Below are 24,250 nucleotides of genomic sequence, written 5' to 3'. Positions count from 1 at the left end.
CAAATGACATATGCCTTCCACTCTCTGAGCAACTTTCTGACTCTATGGTGTTTGTCCCCCTCACTCAACCCTCTAACATTCCATGATAGCAATTTAGGCTTCATAGGGACCACAAAAAGCCCTTCCCTTAACAATGTTGTGGCTAGAACTACAACCTTTCGAATCATAATTGACCAAACAGGATAATCTTTTTAATTCTTTGTTTTCTTTGTTAACTGGTTTGAAACTAGAGCCCGACTCCTTTTGGAAGCGGGCTCATTTCAATGGCCATAAGCAAGGCCATAAGCTCCTCTTCAAAGCCATCACACGATAACCCCACATGACAACAGATTTCCTTCACTTTCTGCAAGACCCAAGCTAAAGACTCTAACCCTGCACGAAGAGACATCTCATTCACAGTTGAGGGGCAAGAGCTCTATCGGCATGGGCTCTCAAACACAAAATGTCAACTTCAGCGCCTGTGCTAGAACCTAATTTCCAACACAAACAAGGGAACCCTCCAACCCAAAAAACATTACTGCAAGCACCCAAGCAGGATGGCCTGAGGGAGACCATTAGAGCCTCATCACTGGCAAAATCTGAAGGAGAGGGGAGTACAAGCTGCAACTAGATATCTGAAGCCCCGCAGTAGACAGAGGGAGGAATCTCAATGTATGTGCCCCCTGAAAAGTTCTGACTCCCATCCTGATCATCTCCCACGCAACATTTTGAGTCATCAAGGCTCGCCGGAGCAGCCATCGTAGAGCCACTATGCTTGGCAGAGCTTTCGCTTGCTGGACTCGTGCCCGCAGCTTCATCACCCACTTAAAAGTGGGTTTGCAAAATGCGCATTTCACTTAACGGGGATTTGGGCTTTTCGCCTATTTAATTCAAGGTGGGCTTGGTCCATCATTCTTGGGGAACAAGATGAACTAGAAAACATCCAGTTAGTTATATTTTAGAAGTATTTTTATCCTTTCACTTTTTGATGAGACAAAAATATTTATATTTTAGAAGTATTTTTATCCTTTCACTTTTTGATGAGATAAAAATATTTATATTTTAGAAGTATTTTTATCCTTTCACTTTTTGATGGGACAAAAATATGCCTCAAATATAATTAACTAGAGAGGATCCTAATTCCATTTTTGGGCCTTGATCTATATATGTTAAAGTAATGATTAAGTGATTAAATTTACCTATTTTCATCAGCTTAAACTTTTGGGACAAGTGGTGATTTAACATGATATTAGAGCCAAAGGTCCCGAATTCGAACATTGACTCCGTCATTTACGTTCCAAATTAAATATTCCACGTGTTGGGCTTCACCTATTAAAATGGAGTTTGAGTCCACACATGAGGGGAGTGCTAAAATAATGATTAAATGATTAAATTTACCTCTTCCTATCAGCTTAAGCTTTTGGGATAAGTGGTATAATTTAACAGTCAACAACAGAGAGCTTTTTAGAGGGTTGGGGCCTCAGTTAATGGGTTTCACCATTGCAATTTCGGGCAATTTCGAGTTGCCAATTACCTCCAGCCCAACAATCTCTAAGCCCACATCCAATTTTGCAATAACCCGGCCTACTTCTCCTTTCAGTAACTCCAATTGTTTTCTCAAATCACTAAGGACCCTACTGACACTCATCGCACTACTCCCATGAACTAGGGCTGGCAAAACGGGTAATCGAGTAGACCCGATTAGGACCCGTTAAGACCCGCGACCGATTACCCGAAACACGAACACGACCCGTTTAGTTAAACGGGTTAGCGGGTCTGACACGATTATAACACGAAAAATATCCGGGTAACCCGACACGACCCGCTTAACCCGTTTAGCATAACGGGGTCATATCGGGTAGACACGACACGACCCGACACGATCCAACCCGACCCTTTTTTAAAATAAAATAAAAATTAAAAAAAACCTTAATCAAAATTGGAAAAAATAATTTAATAAAGGGATCTCTTAGGCCAAAGAACTAGTCAAATTTATCCTAACCATCCAAGAAGAATAAAAAAATTTAAAAGAGAATGTTTTAATATATAAATAATGATTTAAAAGATAATGTTTTAATATATAGACCTACATAGAAAAAGAAACGGAAAAACAAGGAATAGGCCAGTGAAGTGAAAACTGTGAAGTCGTGAAGTGAAGAGTGAAATGAAGTCGTGAGTGAGTCAGTAAGTGTTAGGGTTAACTTAGTTAGAACTTAGACATAAGTTTTTTTATAAAAAAAAATAATAATAATAAAAAATTAAATGGGTCTGGCGGGTCACCCGAGACCCGCCAGACCCGATTGACCCGCTAGACCCGGTTGACCCGAATGACCCGCCAGATCCGATTGACCCGACTGACCCGTTTATTAAACGTGTCTGGCGGGTCGACCCGCGAACCCGACGGGTCGACCCGACAGACACGAATTTAATCGTGTCTTAAGACCCAAACCCAATAAGCCCAAACCCAATACCTGTTAACTTCGTGTCGTGTTCGTGTCGGGTTCGCGGGTCGTGTCAAAATTGCCAGCCCTACATGAACAGCCATGCCCTTTGCTACAACACAAACCCTGGAATCGTCATGTCTCTAATGACACCTTGACTACTGTCCATTAGGACCTATGGTACTAATGCATCAGGCCTAAGCAGCCTGGTCCAACCAACACCTCACTAAACGTCCTCTTCCAATCAACCCCTACCGGCACTCACCATCATCACAGGCACCAATGGACGCTCCTTCAAACAGGATGGAACTTTTTGGCCATCACCCACTTTGCCCCTATTGTCATGGCCCTTTCGTGCATCTACCCCACTCTACCCAAAACCTCCACATAAGACCTATTGTTCGAAACTTCCACCTGAGCCTTGCCCGCTAGCATCGAAGAGCCACCCAATTCGTTCAACAACAAGCCACCGAGAGATTGTCATGAAGGCAATGTTCTACTTCCCTCATCGAACAACAACTTGAGAAAAACAACCACCTTTTGCAACTTGGCGGCACAACTTCTCCAACCCCTCCCTTTGCGATCCTCCGGGGTTGCAACGAGACCTATCTGTCCACCACCCCCATACTCCATTAATGCCAAATGCTAGTCGTACCCGTGCTATAAACACCTTGCTCCCCACCCTCAAGTATTTAACAAAATCTTTCAAATCTACTACTAGGACCTACGCCTCCACAATAGCCGACAGCCATGCCACGATGACCTTACCAGTATACACTACCCGGGACGAGGCACCCCTCGACTCCTTTCCATGAAACACAAAACTGAGAGCCCCTTTTCTACCAAAAGCTCGAAGGCTTTGGCCTCAACATAAAACCAAATCAAGAATCCCATACAGAACTCCAAACAAACAAGAACTAAAAAGAATGCCAGTGTCTGAGAATAACACAAGGAGGAAAACGTCATAATGCCCCTACACGTGCCACAGAGAGAGAGAGAGAGACCTGAGAAGAACTTTCTCGAAACAAATAAGGAATCCCTCAGTTCCTTTCACAATAAAAACTGTTTTAGAGGAAGAAAAATGAAACAATGTTAACCACTTCGTACTCTCAGTCTACCAAACAAGTTATAAGACCTTACCTTCTCCTCCGCTTTCTTAAACAATGTGGATATAGTAGTCTGAACAAGTGAGCCATTATTACTGGAAGATCTTTCTTTATCTGTGGCTACTGTTGTGGCAGTGTGAGACAGTCTCCTCGACCTAGACACTGATGTAGCAGACTCTTCATTCTTTTCAGGAAACAGAGTCCTTTCTACAGCATCCTTATTGTCAATGTCAAGGGCTACATAGCCAAGACTTTCAGTCTGTATTTTCAATTTAAGGTAATAAACATACTGCTGATGAAAAGGAACTTTGGCATAATGAAATATAAGAAGACTTATCCAAAAAATAAAAATAAAGTTCTAACGTTCCAGTATGACTCGAATGCAGAGATGTGCAAAGAAAAAGTAACTTCGGAAACAGTTATTAATCAAGACAACATAATCAGGATATTTCCACTAGTATATTTTGTGGTTGAAGAATCAACTTCCACAACTTTCTTTTCTTCTCCTTCTGATACATCAGCATCACTTCCAACAGAATCTTCTCCAGAAGAAGCTTCTGCAAAACTGACCAGTAAAAAAAGTAGAGATAAATGGATTTGTGGACTTTCTAAAGGAAAGGATTATAACTTAAACAGGATAGAACATCAAAGCTTAACTAATGAAAAATTCCAAACAGTTGGCTGAAACATGAGCAGAAGCATCAGAGGATCACAAATTCTAATTTTGATGTCTCATAGATGATCAACAACCTTTCTCATTTCATCCTAAGTTCAAAAAAGAAAAAGAAAAAAGAAAATAAAAGGGAAAAAGCTTATTCATGTAGCCAACTGTCATGAAAGGAACCACAACACACTCAAAACAATTGTCTTATGATATATAGATCTTACATCCAGAGGATACATGACAATCTTGCAAGATTCAATCTGCAAAAATGAATGCACTACCTGTGTCTACATGTGAGCAGTGGCTCATTAACAGCAGTGCCTTTTTAACTATCCACTAGCAGTGTCTACATGCACTACCTGTGCCTTTTTAACAATTTTCTCTTTTTCCTTTCGTTTTTTTCCTCTCACTTTTTTGAGGGGTTGGAAGGGGGCTGTTTCGAAATAAGAATTACTAATGACCAAGTACATTAAACTAGCCTCACAAAAGAATTAAAGTTGATGATGTTCATCGATCCATCTACATTCATACATAAATTTTTGGGAGTGAGATCTGTGACGCTCAAGTTTTCTGATTGGTAACACAAGAACGTAAGACATACCCCAACCCCTTCCTATCCCTTTATCACTAGAGCGAAGGGACAGCATAAACAGCATTCTATAACTCCGGGCAATAGGAGCATACCGCAGCTACTCACATTTTTATGTCACGAAAATAATGTATATCAAGCAAAATAAGACAGTAAGGCTAGTACTTAAATGATTTCCCAGCAGTTCTCTCTGAATGTCGAACTGGTGTTACTTTTATCGGATCTTTCAAATTGTTTTCACCATCTGATAGATCAACTTCAAGCTCAGCTTTAGGAGAATGCTCATCTACATATATCATTCCAGTTTTATGCAAACCGGGCTTATTTACAGATGCAGCACCTGCACCACCCTTAAAGTCATATTCAACGACGTGTCCCTGAAAAAAAGACATTTGATATATGGGTCACCAAGGGACATGATTTTCCAATTACCCAAAATTCAAACAAATAAAAGATGCGATCCAACAAAACTTATATTAAGGGAACCTAACCTCATCCACATCCTTAGGAAAATTGAGTCGAGCTTCTTCGGGGTTCTCATCTTTTCTCCCAATCCACCATGCTTCAGAAAATACAATCTGCAGTATCAGATGTTATTGTTACTAATAAAAATGTAATCCATTGCCAAAAGACTCAGTTCACAGGGGAGAATCAAACACTCTTTCGGAAAGTATCAAAGAGGCACACAAAACTTGTTGTAAACCAGGAACATCATGAGAGGAAGAAAGTAGGGAAGAATGCAAAATGCCTTCAAACACAAGTCATGCAAGAAGTGGTCCCCTTGAGCAGAGCACTAAATGGTTCAGTATCAGATTGACAATCACAATATTCTAGGAGGGAAATCAAATACAAATCAGAAAGAACATCTTTAAAAGCCAAATTTTCACACCAGACATCATGCCAAAAAACGAGCCCTCCTACCACCGTCCACACCAAACTTAGCACACCCTTACAAATATTGTTACCAACTCCTAAAATTTTCCACGAACCTCTCCCATTTGAACCTGTTACCACCTTGATGGTCCACTAACCCCAAATATTAGCAAATTTCACTTCAAAAACCCATCTCTATAATTGATCCCATTCCATAGTGTCAACTTGATGATGGTGTGCAAAGATTGGAAGATGAAAGGAGAAAGATCAAAGCTTTCAAACGCGCACTTCCTGACTGTATGCTTCTCTTAACTGATGGTGGGCTCTCTCTTTTTCGCTCTCTCACTGTTCTTTTCAAATTTTTGACGTACATTTAGCATTTATAAAAATTTGTGGTGGATGTGTAGCTATTGGGAGGTTGAAGACAATTGTGCAGAAAGGAAAGAGAAAAAAGTCTGTCTAGGAAGTATTACAACCATACATTTGTTTTAAGTTAGAAATACTCATATAACAGACAAACTAATAGAAGCAAAAGTATCTAACTTGGGTTGGTAGAGTGGAGCTTTATTGGGCCATTACAATGGGATCCCAGTGAAGGAGGCTGCAACTCAGTTGCAATGATCTAATATTTCAATTATCTAAGCCATTTTGATTTGAAATTTAAAACTTCTTTTACCTTGCTGCCATTCTTATGCATATAACTTCATAGCTTTTGTCTCTTAATATTGTGCCAGGAGTGAAGGATACAAAATGAACAAATATGAGGAGGTGGGAGATCTGCTTGCCATTTGGGTTCACATCTCAATGTATATAAGGTGTTTGAAAAAGTGTCTTTGGAATGAGGACATCGAGAAAAAGAATCATTTTCAGAGTAACAACCACACCAGAAAATCAACTTTCCCGGAAAATGTTTTACGTCAGAATACTTTTTACGCCGACACAAGCACAATCTAAGTATAAAAGGCATGCATTGATCAACCCCATAGAATTGAAAACTAACACAACCATCAATGCAAACAAAACTTGCGTAACTCGAGAATTGAACGAAACTAAGAGAAGGACCAACCATATTATCGAAGTAATCCTCGCACATCACATTCTTCCCACCTCTAGGGAACTGCAGCGTCAAATATCTGTTCTTTGGATATACAATAGTCCCAAACAACTTCATTCGACCCTGAAATGAACATTAAAAAAAAAAAAAAAAAAAAGAATCAATTAAGTATAGCATGTATGATTGACACCATATGGCCCAAATCTACCAATGAGAACCCTTTTTTTTTATAAAGTTTTTTTTTTTTTTTCTGATAGGTAATATTTTTACATATCAAAAGCGCAGAAGAGCGCAACCCTAGTACACAGGAAGTATACAAGAGAACGCCTAAAAAAATGAGAAGAAAAAGAAAGGAAAAGGGAACAAAAGCAAAGGAAAGAAAGCCCAACAAAAACCCTAAGACAGAAGCCCTCCCATCCAAACACAAAAGACAAAAGCCCTCACAACACCAATAAACCCTAAGACAAGAACCCTCCCACCCAAGACCCAAAAAGAGGCTCAGCGATACCACCCTTGCAAGCCCTCCCATCCAAACACAAAAGACAAAAGCCCTCACAACACCAATAAACCCTAAGACTAAAACCCTCCCACCCGAGACCCAAAAAGAGGCTTAGCGATACTGCCCTTGCACCTTGCCTTTCCCTCGCCGATTGGAAGTAAAATCATCGCCATAATTGACTGAACTCTTCAAGTTGAGCAACTCCCTAGTGCCTTTATACTTCGCCCGAGCAACTTTTACTACCTTATGAAAATCCTCTTCAATGGCATCCAACATCGCCAAGGCCGGATCCTCCTCTTCGTCATAATCCCAATCGAGGGGGTCAGTAAAATCCCACTCATCAATCTCCTTAGACGGATGACAAACATCCAGAGGAAGAAGGACCTCAATCTCCCCAGAAGGACCTAAACCTACTAGCCAATATTGGGGTTGTAACAACCCATCCCAACTGGACTCCTCCCTCTCCTCAACAACCTCCGATAATGTACCGGAGGAGCATTGAGAGCCTCCACCGCTTCCAAAAGTAAGAAGCAAGTTGACATCGTCTTGAAGTAAGTTGACACCGGAAACAAGTCGAGAAAGCTTGAGGAAAAAACCTTCAAACCAACAGCTTTCGTCTCAACACAAGAAGTCGAGCGAAGGACTTCCACGAACGACCACCCAAAATTAACACCCGAAGAAGAAGCACCCATAAGATTCTCGGCCATAGTTGGGACCACATAATCCAACGATCCAGTCTTCTTAACCAGTACCGCCATCAATTGCCGTAGCTCTCCCGCAAATCGCCGCCAACCCCGCCCATAACGGCCCTCCGGGAGCCAAATGACTCCCTTACGACCACCCTCAGCCAATACCGACACCTCTAGGAACCTTCCTACCTTATTACCTCCCCCGTGAACTATCGTAACCTTATCTCCCTTACGGTAAGACTTGGTGATATCTTCCTTCACCTGAGACTGACTCGCAGCTTCCACCATGTCCACCAACCAAGAAGAACATTGGTTGCTCGCAAAAATATACCTTACGAATCCATTTCTCCTGTCCTCCAGACGAAGGGCAGAACACCCATCCTTTGCCGAAAAGCAAAAGGATTTTGCTTCAAAGGAGAAGCGACGTTCCATGACAAACTCACCGGACCCTAGTGCGCAACGCCTATCACGCCACCGCTAGGGCTGAGAAGGACAGAAAATTTGAGGAGAGAGAACAAAGCGTTAAAGTAGAGAGCTTCAAAGGAGAATATCTATTTGATTGTAGAGAGCCCAAGAAGCATTACATAGAGACAAGGAATAAAAAGCGTAAGGCGCCCCAAAGTACATAGGGAGTATACAACAGGGATCACCTAACTAGAAAGGGAAAAGCGAACAAGGAAATCATCAAAGCTAATCGACAACGGGGACTCAAAAGCTATAGTCCAAAGATACAAAGTATGAAAACATGAGGATAAAATGTCCTCCATGGACCTCTCCAAGTTCTCAAAGCACCTATTATTTCTCTCCCTCCATAAACACCAAAAAAGCCAAGTAGGCACCATCTTCCAAACTGCTGCACTCCCCCTCCTCCCAGCAGACCACCAACTGGCAAACAACTCGGAAACCTGTCTAGGCATCACCCAAGACATCCCGAAATGAACAAAAATAGCATTCCACAAAGCATAAGCTACCTCGCAATGAAGAAGAAGATGGTCCACCGTATCCTCACTTCTCTTACACATGCAACATCTATTCATCACAATAACATGTCTCTTCCTGAGGTTGTCTAAGGTCAGAATTTTGCGCATAGCCGCCGACCAAGCAAAGAAAATCACCCTCGGAGGAGCCTGCATCAGCCACACGCTCTTCCAAGGGAAATTCCTTCCTTCGGTGCAAGCTAAGGAGTAAAAGAGGGCCTTGACCTTGAAAATGCCTCTTTTCAATTTAGAATAAATCAAACCTTCTTTAGCTGCAAAGATTATGAATAAATAAATATGCAATTTAGAATGCATGGTTTTCCTTGTATAAGTTTCCAAGTGATGAATAGTCATAATGGCTGAAAGGCAAATGTCATTTCACAGTAACCTATTTGACTTCTAAGATTTTTCAGGCGGCTCAAATAATAAAACTTCGCCAATGAAAACTTTCAGATTGATTTGTTTCTTTTCCTAAATTTTCTGATCAACCAAACATCCTCGGCTTAGTTGCTTTGAAAATGCAGGCATATCAATAACATTTGGAACATAGATCCTGATCCTCTATCCTCTCCATCATTTTGTCTAACTTACTAAATGTTCGCCGCTTAAGTTGTACTAGACTCTTTAACTAAGCTAAAAGTCCATTTTCGTTTCTTAATTCTTAGGGTTAAAGCCAAAAATGGTCCATGTAGTTTTCATGTTTATCAAAACATTCCTTGGGTTCTAGAAAGTGAGAAAATTAGTCCTTGAGCTTTGGGTTTATAAGATTAGTCCTTCTATCTACCTGTCATTGCCCCCATTTGCCACCTATACAAAACAAATCACATAAGACCTATAAAACGTTGACACATGTACATCTTTCCCATACCAGCATCACATAAGACCTATAAAACGTTGACACATGTACATCTTTCCCATACCAGCATACCCCTAAAACAAAAGAAATTTTTAAAAAAAAAAAGTAAGAGTGGCAATGGGGCAAATCCCCTCCGCGTGTGGTGGCGGGGTTCTCTAGTGACCCACCCCCACCCTTGCGGAGGTGGCTTGCAGGCAACCCCACCCCACGGAGTTAGTCAAGGGGGTGGACGCTCCCAGCAACGCACGCTCTTCAATGCTGGGGTGGGTCACGGGGGACCCTCACCCCCCTTTGCGATCACCTTTGCGAGGTAAAGGGCAACTCACGGGGTGGGAGTCCCCCGCGACCCCACCCTCTCCCACGTTGGGTTGGGTTAGGTTGCAGGGCAGGAGGGGGTGGTTGCGAGGGTGGGGTCCCCCACAACCCACCCAACATGGGAGGGAAACGGATCTCCGAGAGGGTCCATTTAGTGTATTTAGGGGGCATAGTTGTCCATTTAGTTTTTGGACAACTATGCCCCCTAAAAGTTGTCCATTTAGTTTTCAAGTAAAATGGAGAGGATCCTTCTCCACATGGGAGAGGGTGAGTAGCAGGGAACCCCCACCCCACGACCACCTCCACAAGTTAGAGATTCTTCCATAAATAAATACATATACACATATAGTCATTTTATGTGTGTGCGCAAGCATTTATGTAAAATAAAAGCAAACAAGTTTTAAACTTAATTTCATACTAAGTAATAAGTCATAATTGTATACAAAAGTTACATGTCTATAAAATCATCATTAAATAGAATTTACCTTTCGAATACAAAATTTTCCTAGTTTGCTACAGACATGTGCAACTATAGAAAGTTAACTTATCTAGACATCAAGGAGTGACAAAAGTCATTATTGACAGAGCCATGCTATAAACAATATTTTTATAAGGATTTAAAAAATAAAAATAAAAAAGGGATTGCCAAAGACCCCCAACTACTAAGGTAGTTCCGCCCCTATGAGATGACAAAGATGTACATGTGGCAACATTTATAAGTCTTACGTGGCTTTTTTGTACATGTGGCAAACGAGCTTGAGGGCAGGTGGACAAAAGGGTTAATCTTATAAACTCCATATACTTTTAAAACCCAGGACCATTTTTGGATTTAACCCCAATTGTTTAACTAAGCAGTCATTAAATAACTGTGAGAGAACAGGCATCCAACCCAATTACTCAGATTTCTCATGTTTTCCTACACTTCCTCAGATATAGCTAATGAATGAGAAACGAACTAGAGCCTACAAAAGAAGGTAAAATCCAGATCTAGAATCTTGTTTATTTTGATAATTAGGTTAAAAATAGCACCGCCAATTTCCAGTGCAATAGAAACATAGAATACTGTTTGCTTTGTTAAAATCTCAACATCTTTTTCTATCCTATCTTTGCTAGCAAAAAAAACAAAAGCAAAACTCCAAAAGATTCTCTTCTCCTTCAAAAATTATCGGGAAGCAGACAGAGGAAGTGAAAAAAGCATAGAACCTGAGGGAAATCGAGGTAGAGAACGGGGTTCTTGGACCCCAAATCCTTGAGCTCGCCGATCTTACCGCCGCCGAGCGGCGCGAAAAGGCCCGGGAATGAGAAGAGGAACCTGTTCTTTCTCTGCGACTTCTTGGCAATGTCCTTACCGTGGTGTTTGATCACGGCCTTCGAAGGGCTCAGCGGCGCGTGGGCCTTGGCTGGAGTCTCCGAGAGTACGCTGTTGGCGAATGCCAGTCTCTTCAGCCTCTTGCGCTCAGTCACTTCCGGGTTTGGCTCACGACTACTTTCGCGCTCCACCTTCTTTGACGATGAGGAACCACGCGCCATTCCAGTACCCACTGGCGACTTCTGTTTGGGAAGGCGGGAACCCACCGAACCAGCAAGGTTTTTCTCCTAATAAATCGAGAATCCCTTACTTGGGGTATTGTAAAAGGAAAAGCTACGAATTTGATTGGGCACGTTTCATATACCGAACGACCATTCTTTATAATATTAATAGTAATAGAAATGGAACGAATATTTTTATTATTTCGTTTGATAATAATATATGAATGATCAAATAATGCTAATGAAATTACATCAAATTTGTAAAAGGATCTTATAGCCCAAACAATGATTTTTTTTTATAAAATACAAATATCTCCCCAATATTTCTCAAAATTGATGTTAAGAGCTAATCCAAGCTTTATTATAGTCTTCTGTGTGGTCACCTTTTGTGCAACCCACATAATAAATGACAACTCAGCATGTAGCAAATTAGAAAATAGGTATGCCTACATCTGATTATACTCTCATCAATTCATCATAAATCAAAACCAACAAAGAACAATCATTCACGCCCAACCCAATTCACCGTCCTTCACGCCCAACCGCCACCACGCCCAGCCCACCGCCAGCACCATGCCCAGCCCACTGGCACCCCTCCCAGCCCACACCAGGCTCGCTCTGTCCGCCCAGCAATCGGCACCAGGCTCAATCCACCGGTAAGTTGATTTAACGTCCAACCCACGCCGTCACACAACAACCCACGCCGGAACGCCGCTAATAAGTTGATTTCACGCCCAAACCACGCCGGCACGCCGGAACACCACAACCGACTTCAAAAATCCCACGCCGGCTTCAAACACCCAGTCCACGCCCAGCCCGCCCAGCCACCGGCATCACGCCCAATCCACCAGCATTTTATTGCTTTTCGTTTGGTCTGCAATTGCGATTGGTCTGAAATTACACTAGATAGAATTTTGGTCTAAAATTGTGCTGAAACCAGCCATCGGCACCACGCCCAATCTACCGGCGTTGAGTCCTGCTAGCGTAAGACATATATTAAAAAAATAATAATAATAAAAAATTGTTTTTTTTTATTTGTTAAATTTTTATGAGTTAATATTTAGTTTCTAATGTATCAAAACTTATTTTTTGATTCAAAACGAAAATTTAGGGGTAGAAGGTAAACCTTTTAGGGATGGTATCACCCAAAAGATATTCGATCATCCTAAATTTAGTGCTAATACCTCAAATTTAGTGCTAATACCTCAAATTTGAATTCCCTTTTAATATCTCTCTTCTTCAATTTAAAAAAACCGTCGAGCTTAGTTTGGTGAAGGTTTGGTTTTGTTTGTTTTGATTTATGAAGAGATTATAATCCAGTGTACCCAAACCTATATTCTAATTTGCAACATGTTGATTTGTCATTCACTGAGTGGGCACAAAATGTGACTTTTGTGCAACGTCTACATTGAAGATATTCTCATTAATAGTAATAGAAATGGAACGAATATTTTTATTATTTCGTTTGATAATAATATATGAATGATCAAATAATGCTAATGAAATTACATCAAATTTGTAAAAAGATCTTATAGCCCAAACAATGATTTTTTTTTATAAAATACAAATATCTCCCCAATATTTCACAAAACTGATGTTAAGAGCTAATCCAAGCTTTATTATACCTTATAACGTTAGCTTTGTGAGATATTTGTAAAATGTTTATGTGATATATAGCTAAGAGTTGACAAAACCCGCCAAAACCCACACAACCTAACCCGTCCACCCTGCCCCGTCCCACACAGACCAGTTCAGAGTTAACTTTGCGGTACCAAGTTGAATTTTTGACTACCCGTCACGTGGCAGGGAGGGTTTCGGGTAATTTTTTTTAACTATGTAGGTACCCACCCCGCCCTGCCGAACACAAAAATGAAAACCCTAAGTTCCCTAACCCTCGTCTGCCTCTCTCTCTTTCTCCACCAAAGCACTGGTGAGCCACCGTCGTCCAAGTTTCTCTCTCTGAATCTCTCTCTCTCTATCTCTCAAACTCAAAAGTGAATAGAAATGCCATTCACGGAATACTCGCCCCCGCCCCACATACTGTTCATTATAGCTGAGTCTCAGATGTTATCTTCAATACCCACCAAGTGTAGGTTGAGTATCTGAAACCCCCAAACCCAGCCCAATCCGGCTTGTGCCTACCCCTATATGTAGCATTACTCTCTTCCAAAGAAACATTTCTCCTAGGAACCCAAAAGTAATAAAAATAATTAAAAAATCATTTCATGTGGACAAAATAATCAGGGGTGGTTGCACCACCTCTAAAGCCCCTCGGGGGGGTCACACTACCATCTTTGCCATGGGTGTAATATCCTAAAAACTAAGATAATTTAAAAATGCACGTGATTTCAAAACAAAGTGTAATTTTGGCAATGATCTTGTGATTTAAACAAACAAATAAACAAACAAACAAAAAGGTGGATGATCAATCCCTTCACCTAGAGGATCTCCATCATAGTGCGACAAAAACTCATTTTTCGAAAGCCCCAACCCCTAAAAACTCAACTTGTAGCCCCTTTGAAACCCTAGGTAAACCTATTTGCACAAATTTCTAGCCTTTAATAATGTTCGAGTGAGGAGGAGAAGAGAGAAGTGCCCAAAACCAAAGATTTATCTTAGTCTCAAAGGAAAAAATTGTTCACTTTCAACCATTTTCTCAAGGTAAAACCCATGAACCCTTCATGCTCATTAATTTTTTTTCCTATGATTTTTCTTATACATGATTTTATTGTGGAACACATATCTCAAGTTTAGATGGGTTGTTTTTTAAAGAAAAACTAATATTTTATGTGAATATTTCAAAAGAACGTTATTCTTTTGTGCGTTAAAATTATACGATGATTTAATAGCAAATGTTATGATTTTATATGCAAGTGTTTACGATCTTACAATATGAGTATTTCAAATATGTGTTCAAGCAATATTTCAAAATACACACATTGTTTTATTGTATGTTTGGTATTGAAGAACTTTATGGCAATTAAGGTAAGCCTTTAATGTTTTGATATTAAAGGTAGAACATTGACACCTAAATAAATTTTTGAACATTTTTTTGGAGTTGTAGAACCCCTAGGGAGGTTTGGTGTTGATTGGATTGTGTGCTAGGGGCTCGAAATAACCCAAAACAAGAGCTGGATTGAGCTAGGATCGATCATTACTCATACAGGATCGATCTCTACCAGCTAAGATCAATCCCTGGACCCCCAAGATTGATTAATAATATCCTGAATGCCTAAATTAAGGTTTTTGGAGTGTATTTTAAGTTTCTAAATTTTTAGATTTGTGACTAGTGTTTAATTATTAATAGGTTGATTTGTGGGGTAAGAAGTTAGAATGTTTGAGGAACAATCGAAGTGGTCAAGATAAGTGAATACTTACAGAACTATGAAAATACAATCATTTCAAGCATGCTATATTGACATAAACTGCAAAACCTTTATCACATATTTTCAATTAATTATTTTATCTGTCTACAAATTACAAATCATTAATCATTGTATATTACTCTTATTTACAACTACTTTCCATGATTATTATTACAATGCATTAAGCTTACCATTATTTTAGAAAGAAGTTAATTATATTAATTTACAATACTTGCACTCGTGGGGTGTGTGTGATCATGCAGATCAAATTGGGGTCCACTCGGATGGGCTTTCCTCTGAGCCACGTAAAAAATAAGTTGTCATCCTAATCATAGATGTTCACATAGAATTCGCAAACCAACTTTGATGTTACTAGCTAGTGATCAAATATCATGTCCACCCATCCCTAGGACTCAAAGAGATCATGTATCCTCTGGGAGTGTCGAGCTATAACAGACATTCTTGCACTGCGCTCTACAAGGAGGCCACGCCTGTAGTAAAGGTTGGCGTGCCAAATGTTTGCTATGGCATTCTTCTAATCCCACATCTTCAAACTTAATACAGTCCTCACCATCTAATTCAAAGCTATCAAAAATCATCATTTAACTGTCTCTCATATTCTACTTCCTCATCAACACTATCATCCACTCCACATACATCTATATTAACTCCAGGAAACAAAACCAAATATAACTTTACAAGTCCATGCCCTACATGATGTGAAACTATTTCAAAGACATCATGATCATAAAACAAAAGTCTTTATCCTTCATCTAGACTTTTGTTTAGGCATATTGTAATTAATTAGGTCATCATGACTATACTCATGAGACTTAACTACTCCTTCTACCTCAATAAATGACATCTTGTCTTTGTTATATGGGTAAGTAATGTATTGTAGGATTGATCCTAGTGAATTAGTATGATTGATCGTGATAAAATCAAATGATCGATCGAACATCCGATTGATCCTAGTGAATTAGCTCAATTGATCGTGATAGGATTAAATGATCGATCGAACATCCGATCGATCCTGGTGAATTAGTTCGATTGATCGTGATAGGATCAAATGTTCGATCGAACATCCGATCGACCCTAATGAATTAGTTCGATTGATTGTGATAGGATCAAATGATCGACCAAACATCCGATCGATCCAAGTGAATTAGTTTGATTGAACTATAAACATTCAATTAAGGTATTAATTAATTATAAAAAAAAATATCACATGAATTATATTTTTTCTTGAAAATGTCTTTTATACCCTTATAATTGTTATGGAATTTCAAATTTACCCTATAGCTAAAATTAAAATTACTTTTTGAAAAAAATTGTCAATTATAATTTTTTTCTTTTTTTTAAAAAAAAAAATTACACTAAACAGCGGAGACTACGTATTGCCACCGCTGATTGAGGCTCATTAGCGGCGACATTTGTTGCCACTATTGAGTACGAAAATTTTTGCGCCAACAAGTGGTGCCGTTTTTGAAAATTTTGCACCTAAAACAACCCCAAACCCTCAAAAACACCAAAAATTTCCCCAAACTTTCACTCTCGATCTCTCTCTCGCTGCTCTCCCAATTTTCCCCTCTCCCGCATATTTTTTTTCCTCCCTCGCTCATCCTTTCTCTCACTCCAGCAAGGTCTTCGGCCACCGACGAAGCTGTCTCTCTATCGTTCCTATTTCTCTCACTCCGACGCAAGGCTCCGTCTACTGGCGAAGAAGAACGGCGCAAGTTCTTTCACCCTCACTCTGGCGCACTAAGTTCTCTCTCCCTCACTCTGGCGCACGTTTCTCTCTCTCTCCGGCGCACTTAGCTTTCTCCTGTTGCTCTCTCTCCGGCGCACTTAGCTCTCTCCTGTTGCTCTCTCTCCAGCGCACCTCTATCTGGATTTCTTAGCTAGCCGTGTTCAGCTCTCTCTCCGACGCACCAAAAAGAAGTAAGCGTGAGGTTGAGAAGGTATGGGATTCGATCTTAGATGGGTTTGGTTTGAAGGTTTTGTTGACTTGGTGCGGTGGGCTCGTTTTGTTTCTTAATGATGATTAGTGGGTTTTTTTTTTTTTTTTTTGCTTAGGTGTGATTTGGTGGGTTTAGGTTCTGTTGATGAGCTTTTGGATGTAGTTTAGTTTGATGTTTGCTTCAGTATTCAAAGTTGAGATTTTTTAACATGTTCTTTTAAGTTTGATTTTTGTTTTCTGCCATGGTCGACTGTGTTGAGTATGAATGTTTATTAGGTTGATTTTCGAAATTGACCCAAATCCATCACACCATTTTTTGGGACAAGTATTGAGGACCTTAATAAGGTAATAATGGACCTATTCTAATAAATTGAATTAATTATATAACACTTGAGTTTATTGTTTAATTTAATAATGAATCAATGAATTACAATTGCTATAATAAATGGAATTTATGGATTTGACCTATGGACGTTAACTATTATATATAAATGAGTCTTATCAATTAGTTGTAGTTTGAATAATATTTGGTCAATAATTTTAGTGCTTTTCTTAAACCTTGTGTAATTTCCACATCACTTTATGAGATGTCTGTTTTCTAAGATATGTCCCTGTGATATTGTTTTTCACTTCTGTCGTTCTTTTAATAAATCATCACTTATCAAGGAAAAAAAAGAAAAGAAAACCAACATCCAACAGGTGTAGAGTTTCTTTACTACTCTGTATGTTTTCCTTTTATTATTTCTTTGGATATGGTAAGCACATGAGTGCATTCCTTGTGTTTTGTTTTTATTATGTAAGTGCTTAGCCATAGATGCCTAAACCCTAAATAGAAAATGAAAACTTCTCTAAACATGCTTTTGATTAAATGTAGGAAATGAGTAACTTGTAATAGTGACGTCGAGATGGATAAGATTTGGATGCAAGAACCTACTTGATGTTCAAATCGATATCTAAAAGGTGTTAAAGAATTCCTTAAAATGGTGCATCAATATGTGGATGTAAATGGTATTATGAGGTGTCCATGTCGTGATTGTGCAAATCGATTCGTCATATTGAATTGGTGCAAAGTCACTTGTATCAACATGGAATTGATCGCACATACACTCAATGAATATTTCATGGGAAAGAAGATCCGTGTATTATAAACATGACTGCCAACTTACACACTGATACAAATACGAGGATAGAGGAGGTTGATGAGATCGAAGAATTGTTAGGCGATGTTCAAATGGGGACATTTTTGGAAGCGAACATAGGTGAATCCTCTACTACTCAGGGTCCAACGATTGATAATCACGAACATAGAACCAATTTTGGTCAATTATGAGAAGATGGCATAGGTAAACTTTATCGAGGCTGAAATAAATTTACAAAAGTAGTTTTCATTTTGAAGATGCTTAATATAAAGACGATTTACAACATGAATAGCAAGGCATTCGATATAATTATTAAATTGATAAAGGAGGTCCTTCCTGATAGAGAGACATTGCCACGCTCGTATCGAGAAGCAAAGCGATATTGTCGGGACTTGAGTTTTGGTTAGAGTCTATACATGCATGCCAAAATGATTGTGTGTTTTTTTGGAAGGAACATGCTGATAAAATACAATGCCCAACTTGCAACACTTCAAGATGGAGTTGTGCTAAGGGTAGCGGCAAGAAAATTCTTCAAAAGGTCTTGCAATATTTTCCAATAAAATTGAGGTTGTAACGATTGTTTATGTCGAAATATATGGTCAAACATATGAGGCGGCACAAAGATGAACGAAAAGATGACAGCAACACTGTAGGACACCCAATCGATGGTCTTGCGTGGAACGAGTTTGATAAAAAATATGAATAGTTTGCTCGTGATTCCCGCAACGTGCGACTTGGTTTGACAAGTAATGGTTTCAACTCATTTGGTAATATGAGTACCACATATAGCATATGGCCAGTAGTATTAATGCCGTACAATTTACCTCCGTGGATGTGTATGAAGAATCCTAATATGATATTGTCCTTAATTATCCTTGGTCGCACAGCACCTGGAAACGACATCGATGTGTATTTGCGGCCTCTAGTTGATGATTTGCATGAATTATGGAATGAAGGTGTAACCACTTACGATTCTTCGACTAAAGAGACATTTCAGTTGCATGCCGCATTACTATGGACCATAAACGATTTTCCTGCGTATAGAAACTTGTTTGGGTATTCTACGAAGGGAAAGCTGGCGTGTTCAGTATGTAACAAGGATACAATGCCTTATAGGTTTAAAGAGTGTTACATGTGTCATCATAGGTGGCTTCCTCGAGACTATCTGTGGCGCCAAGAAAGAGAATTGTTCAATGGTACAAAAAAGCATAGATTGGAACCTAAAGAAATGTTTAGAGATCAATTGTTGCAACAACTAATACATGTTGAACATGTGTAGTTTAGGAAACATATTGGGAACAAGAGAAAGCATCACACAAGTGGTGTTGATATAAATGAGTCGAATTGGAGGAAAAAAAATATTTTCTTTAAGTTGCCTTATTGGTCAACATTGAAATTACAATACAAGTTAGATGTCATGCACATTGAGAAGAACATATGTGATAGTATCTTGGGTACATCGATGAATATTCCTTGGAAGACAAAGGACACAGCCAACGCACGAAGAGATTTATGTAAGATGGGTATACATAAAGAATTGCACTTGCAGACAATTGGTGCAACCACCACAATGCCACTTGCGGCGTACACTTTGACAAGAGATGAGAAGAACCGGTTATGTGAGTGGCTGAAATGTGTGAAATTTCCTGATGGGTATGCCTCTAACATTAGTCGATGTGTGAACAAGCTTATTGGCAAGATATCGGGAATGAAAAGCCATGATTGTCATGTCTTCTTGTAGTGTTTACTTCCTGTTGCAATCCGTGAAAAATTAACGTTTGAAATATAAACACCAGTGATTGAGATGAGTCATTTTTTTATGCAATTGTGTGCATGGACATTAAAAGTATATATTTTGAAGCAAATGAAGGTTGACATAATCATGATTCTATGCAAGATGGAACAAATATTTCCACAAGCATTTTTTGATGTTATGGTCCATTTAGCGGTTCATTTAACTCGAGCGGCTGAGCTTGGGGAACCAGTACAAAGCCGTTGGATGTATTCAATGGAAAGGATTATCATTTACTTTACAATGACATACAAGGGACTTAGAGCTTGTTTGGGATTGCGTTTGTGGGTCCTAAAAGTGCTTTTAACACTCAAAAAGCTTGTTCGAAGAAAAAAAGCACTTGTTTGGTAAAAGATGGGGTGTTTGTTAAACCTCTTTGCACTGTTCACCTTCCACGACACTGTAACACTTTAAGTGATTGAGCCGAAGACAGTCTGAAGAAAAGACTGCTGCACGCTGACAGTGGCTGGGTTTATTGCCAACATTTCTTATTTTACCCCTTTATCATTGTAGACAATGCCTATTTTGTCCCGGAAATGAGAGTTCATTTGTTTTCTATTGTGCTATATGGACATTTTTGTCTTTTACAGACAATTGGGTTCTCCCACACGCCAGTGGCTGCAGGTAGGCAACAGCATGATAGTCAAACAAAGAACAGTACCGTGGGTCTTGGGGTGTGTGCTGGGGTTTGTCAAACAAGGCCAAAATTAAAAGCACTTTTAATGGTCTAAAAAGTTTAAAAATATCCAAAACGCACTTTTGGCAAAAGCTTAAAAATGAAGCTTCTGTCCAAAAGTTCTTTTTGACTTAAAAGCTCTATTTCTCAAACGCAATCCCAAACAGGCTTTTACTATATATTGAAAACGCTTCTTATACCAAACAATTAGAAAGTAGATGGTCCACTTTAATTCCAACAACTAGATTAAATAAAGGTAGCAAACAAAAACAATTACAGTGTAATGACATTGGCTTTTCAAGCCTTATTAAGGACCACTTGCAACTTCCAAAAAGCTAGGAAATAAATTGTAGAATGCAACAACGTTTACCACTTTTTAGGTCTAAACCCAACAACGTCACACTCATCAAGACACACTAATCACAACAACATGAGACCACGAACCATAGAAATTATTCAACCTTTTGGCAACATCAAGATGACCCAAAGGTTGAAAATGATGAAACTTAAATCCATCATACAATGGAAAAAGTTTTAGAAGACCCAAATAACTATAAAATTGAAGAAACTAACATGCAACATTTAGAGAAAACCCACATTCCCTAAACAAATTTATAAAATAATTGCATACAATACAAATTAGGGTTAAAGCACTAAACTTTTACGCTTAAAAAAAAAAAAAAATATTCGTTACGTGTCACGAAGAAAACCTTTGTGATGCAAATTACAAGGTAAATTGGCGAAACACAACTACAACAGTAATGTTAGGGTTCTTCTTGCAAGAGTTGGGATAGAGTTGTGTAATCTTAAAAAACGAGTTGAAAATCTATGGGAAAAACCGAGTTGAAATATTGATTTTTTTTAAAGGTTGTTTAATGAGTTGAAATATCGAGACAATGATGTTATGAGCATTTAAGTCTTTTACACATGAAAGAGAAGGGGCATAACACGTTCAGGCAAAATATAGCACGTGTGCCGCACGTGATGGGTCTCCGTTAGTGTAGTACCCCGACAAATCACCATTTTTAAAGAGTTAAAGATTTCTTACTTAACCGGTTAATAATCCCTTAAACCAAGTGACATAAACCTTCTACAAATAAACCAAGTCCCTTAAGACTTTTTTAGAAGAAAAAACCCTAAAAAATATCCTCATTGGCCAAACAGTCGCTCCGGGACCACAGAAGCACTTGCTCTTGTCCTTGGTGCGAGTGCTCGCCCAAGGTCCACATGAACGCTCGCATGAACCCCCCTTTGTGCAAAATCCAATCCTACGTACCTTTTGTGAACAATACATGAGTGCTCGCTACTACAGTACACAAGCACTGGCTGACCAGTCTTCAGACTATAAAACAGTACCCAATCGTAAGCCTGAAAAGTATTTTTAACCCGTTGTGAACAGTACATGAGCGCTCGCTCAGTAGTACCCGAGTGCTTGCTGTCAACTCTAAAAAGCAATTTTAACCTATTCTCCACCTTTTAGACCCAAAGCACGCCTCCACTCTATATATAAACCCTGCTACTCGACCCTTAGCCACCTTCAACCTCATAAAACCTAACCCTAGTGTGAGGAGAAGCTTAGAGAAAGAAATGAGGAAGTTTGGAGCTTTAGCTATCTTCTAAGGTGATTCATTGACCCTTCCTTTATGCCATTTTTAATTGTTGTTACTAATTTCCTAGTGTTACAAGTTTTAAAGATGCTATGACAAGCTCTTATACCCATCTTTTTAACAAAACCAAGAAATGTTTTCAAAAGGCTTTTAAACACATCTTTGATTCTTTGTGTTGTGTTTTCTTATGGTACAAGTGTTTATTTTGAGCTTAGGAAGGAAAATATCAACTCATAGCCTTAGATAGAAGCCTAGAACGCATTTTTGGGGATTTCTGGCCGAGCCTTACCCTCTGGTCGAGCACTCACCTAGGGAGCGAATGCTCGCCCAAAGAGCAGGCCACCCGTCCCCTTAGCCCCAATTGTGTGGTACAAAATTTTAGCAGCCCTTTTCGTTAGATGGAACCTCGTAGAGTTCGCTAGTACTACTTATAACGATGAGCTCTGTTTCGTTATAGTAATGATCCGTGATGTCGGAGGACTCAAGCGAGCGAACGAGGTAAGTAATTACTTACGAACACTTTCCTTAAAAACATGTGATATGTCAGCTGATTGAGCACGTGTATGATATGAGCACGTCTACTTTTTGTAATAACTTGGTAACTGCTTTAATAATTGGTTGATAAGATGCATTGTATGACATGGTACACCGGTACGTACGGTATAATGGACATGGGCTTACTATATAGACTTGATTCTATGGTCAAATGTGTGTGTTGTAATATGGGCCTTAGATCCAATGGTTGTTTCGTGACCGGCGCAGCCTTAATAGGCGATCACTACATGATATATATCATTAGTAACGTGGGCCACTCGAGGTCGCACTCTGTCGAACTACTAGTGTTATGGATGGTAGCGTACAACGGTTGGGGCACCGACATTGTATTATAGGTCCCTCGGAACAACGCCAACCCTCCTTAGAATTGGTAATATTTCAAGTAGATCATATATGATAGTTATGACCTATAGAGTATAAGTTTTCTGCATTAAAATACTTAGGCGATTGCTGCCAGGAAGACACCACCATTTATCAAATCAAACAATATTTTCAAGGTGTATTAACGGAAACAACACATCTTTTCAATGTTTATCAAAACTACACGTTTATTTATGCTTAATAATAATGGGCTCATCTTATACCCAATCCTGAGGTTTACTTACTAAGTCGTTAGACTTACGTGGTTATTACTCTTATAGGGAGCTTGCTCCTATAACTCAAGAGTGGTACGGTTGCCACCATAGACTTTGCTTTAAAATCTTCATGTTGTTATCATGTTTGCTTTATATTATTAGTTGCTCAATCTCTTATAATTTGAGGATTATACTTGTCCCTGTAATGATTAATATATTTCTCAGATTTATTTCACCTTCCTATACATTAACTCTGATTATGCTTAGAGGGGCGATTCCTCATTTAGCCACTAGTTGGTTAAACTAGGGTAATCACTAGTAACCTTGTCAGGCTGTTCAATGCCAATTTTGGGGGTGCTATAGTTAGGATTAAGCCTAACAGAGGGTTGACATTGCAAACTTCTGAAAGATTATTACTCTAAATTGACACTTTTTTAAGTTTAAGGGTATGATTGTAAATGTGATGAAATATTAGGGGTAGTAAGTGAAGTTTTTCTTAACAATAATTAACTTGGAGATTTACTAGTAGTTTTTACCAAATTAATTAACTTGTAATTAACCGGGAAAACTACCCTCTAACATATACCAAAGTGAATAAAATAGCAAAAAACAAAAATCAATAATTTAAGTTACAATTAATACCTCAACAACATATGTTAAACAATTGAGAATAACTTCTATAGGGTCATGGCACAAATCAAGGCATTTGTGCCCTCCAATAAGAAGGCGACACATCAGCGTGGAACACTGTAACAAAAATATGGTGTTCCACCTAATCTTTTTTCTAGATACCTAAAACAAAACACCTTCTAGAATAATCTTTTCATATTTTTCTCCAAAACCACTTCAGCCACCAACCTGCCACCGGAGACGTCGCTGGAGACACCGCTGGAGACGACGCCGGCTAGTACAAAAAAAGCCGGAGATGACGGATATAACCCCTACAGAAAACGCCGGGTAAGAACCAAGCTCCTCCTCCTTCTCTCCGATGCCCGCCTCTCTCACCGAC

At 39.2% G+C, this 24,250-nt stretch overlaps 1 protein-coding gene across 2 annotated transcripts in view; it reads right to left on the bottom strand.

Moving 5' to 3' along the window:
• Positions 1 to 11,678, bottom strand: part of LOC132183669 (DNA-binding protein RHL1) — a 38,191-nt gene extending 26,513 nt beyond the window's left edge. The window contains exons 1-6 of one of the 2 annotated variants that reach the window (XR_009440504.1): positions 11,246 to 11,678; positions 6,719 to 6,829; positions 5,271 to 5,357; positions 4,945 to 5,156; positions 3,976 to 4,091; positions 3,561 to 3,787 (exon numbers count right to left, since the gene is read on the bottom strand). Coding sequence is in view for 1 of the 2 variants with exons in the window: in XM_059597036.1 (XP_059453019.1) it covers positions 3,561 to 3,787; positions 3,976 to 4,091; positions 4,945 to 5,156; positions 5,271 to 5,357; positions 6,719 to 6,829; positions 11,246 to 11,572 (1,080 nt within the window). In the remaining variant the exon portion in view is untranslated. The remainder of the gene's footprint in view (positions 1 to 3,560; positions 3,788 to 3,975; positions 4,092 to 4,944; positions 5,157 to 5,270; positions 5,358 to 6,718; positions 6,830 to 11,245) is intronic. The other variant, XM_059597036.1, reaches the window with a different exon arrangement.
• Positions 11,679 to 24,250: the final 12,572 nt, after the last annotated feature.

The sequence above is a fragment of the Corylus avellana genome, chromosome ca6, assembly GCF_901000735.1.
Source record: "Corylus avellana chromosome ca6, CavTom2PMs-1.0".
Classification (NCBI taxonomy): Eukaryota; Viridiplantae; Streptophyta; class Magnoliopsida; order Fagales; family Betulaceae; genus Corylus; species Corylus avellana.
The sequence above is the reverse complement of the archived record's forward strand: the minus strand, read 5'-3'. Positions and strand labels throughout refer to the sequence as shown.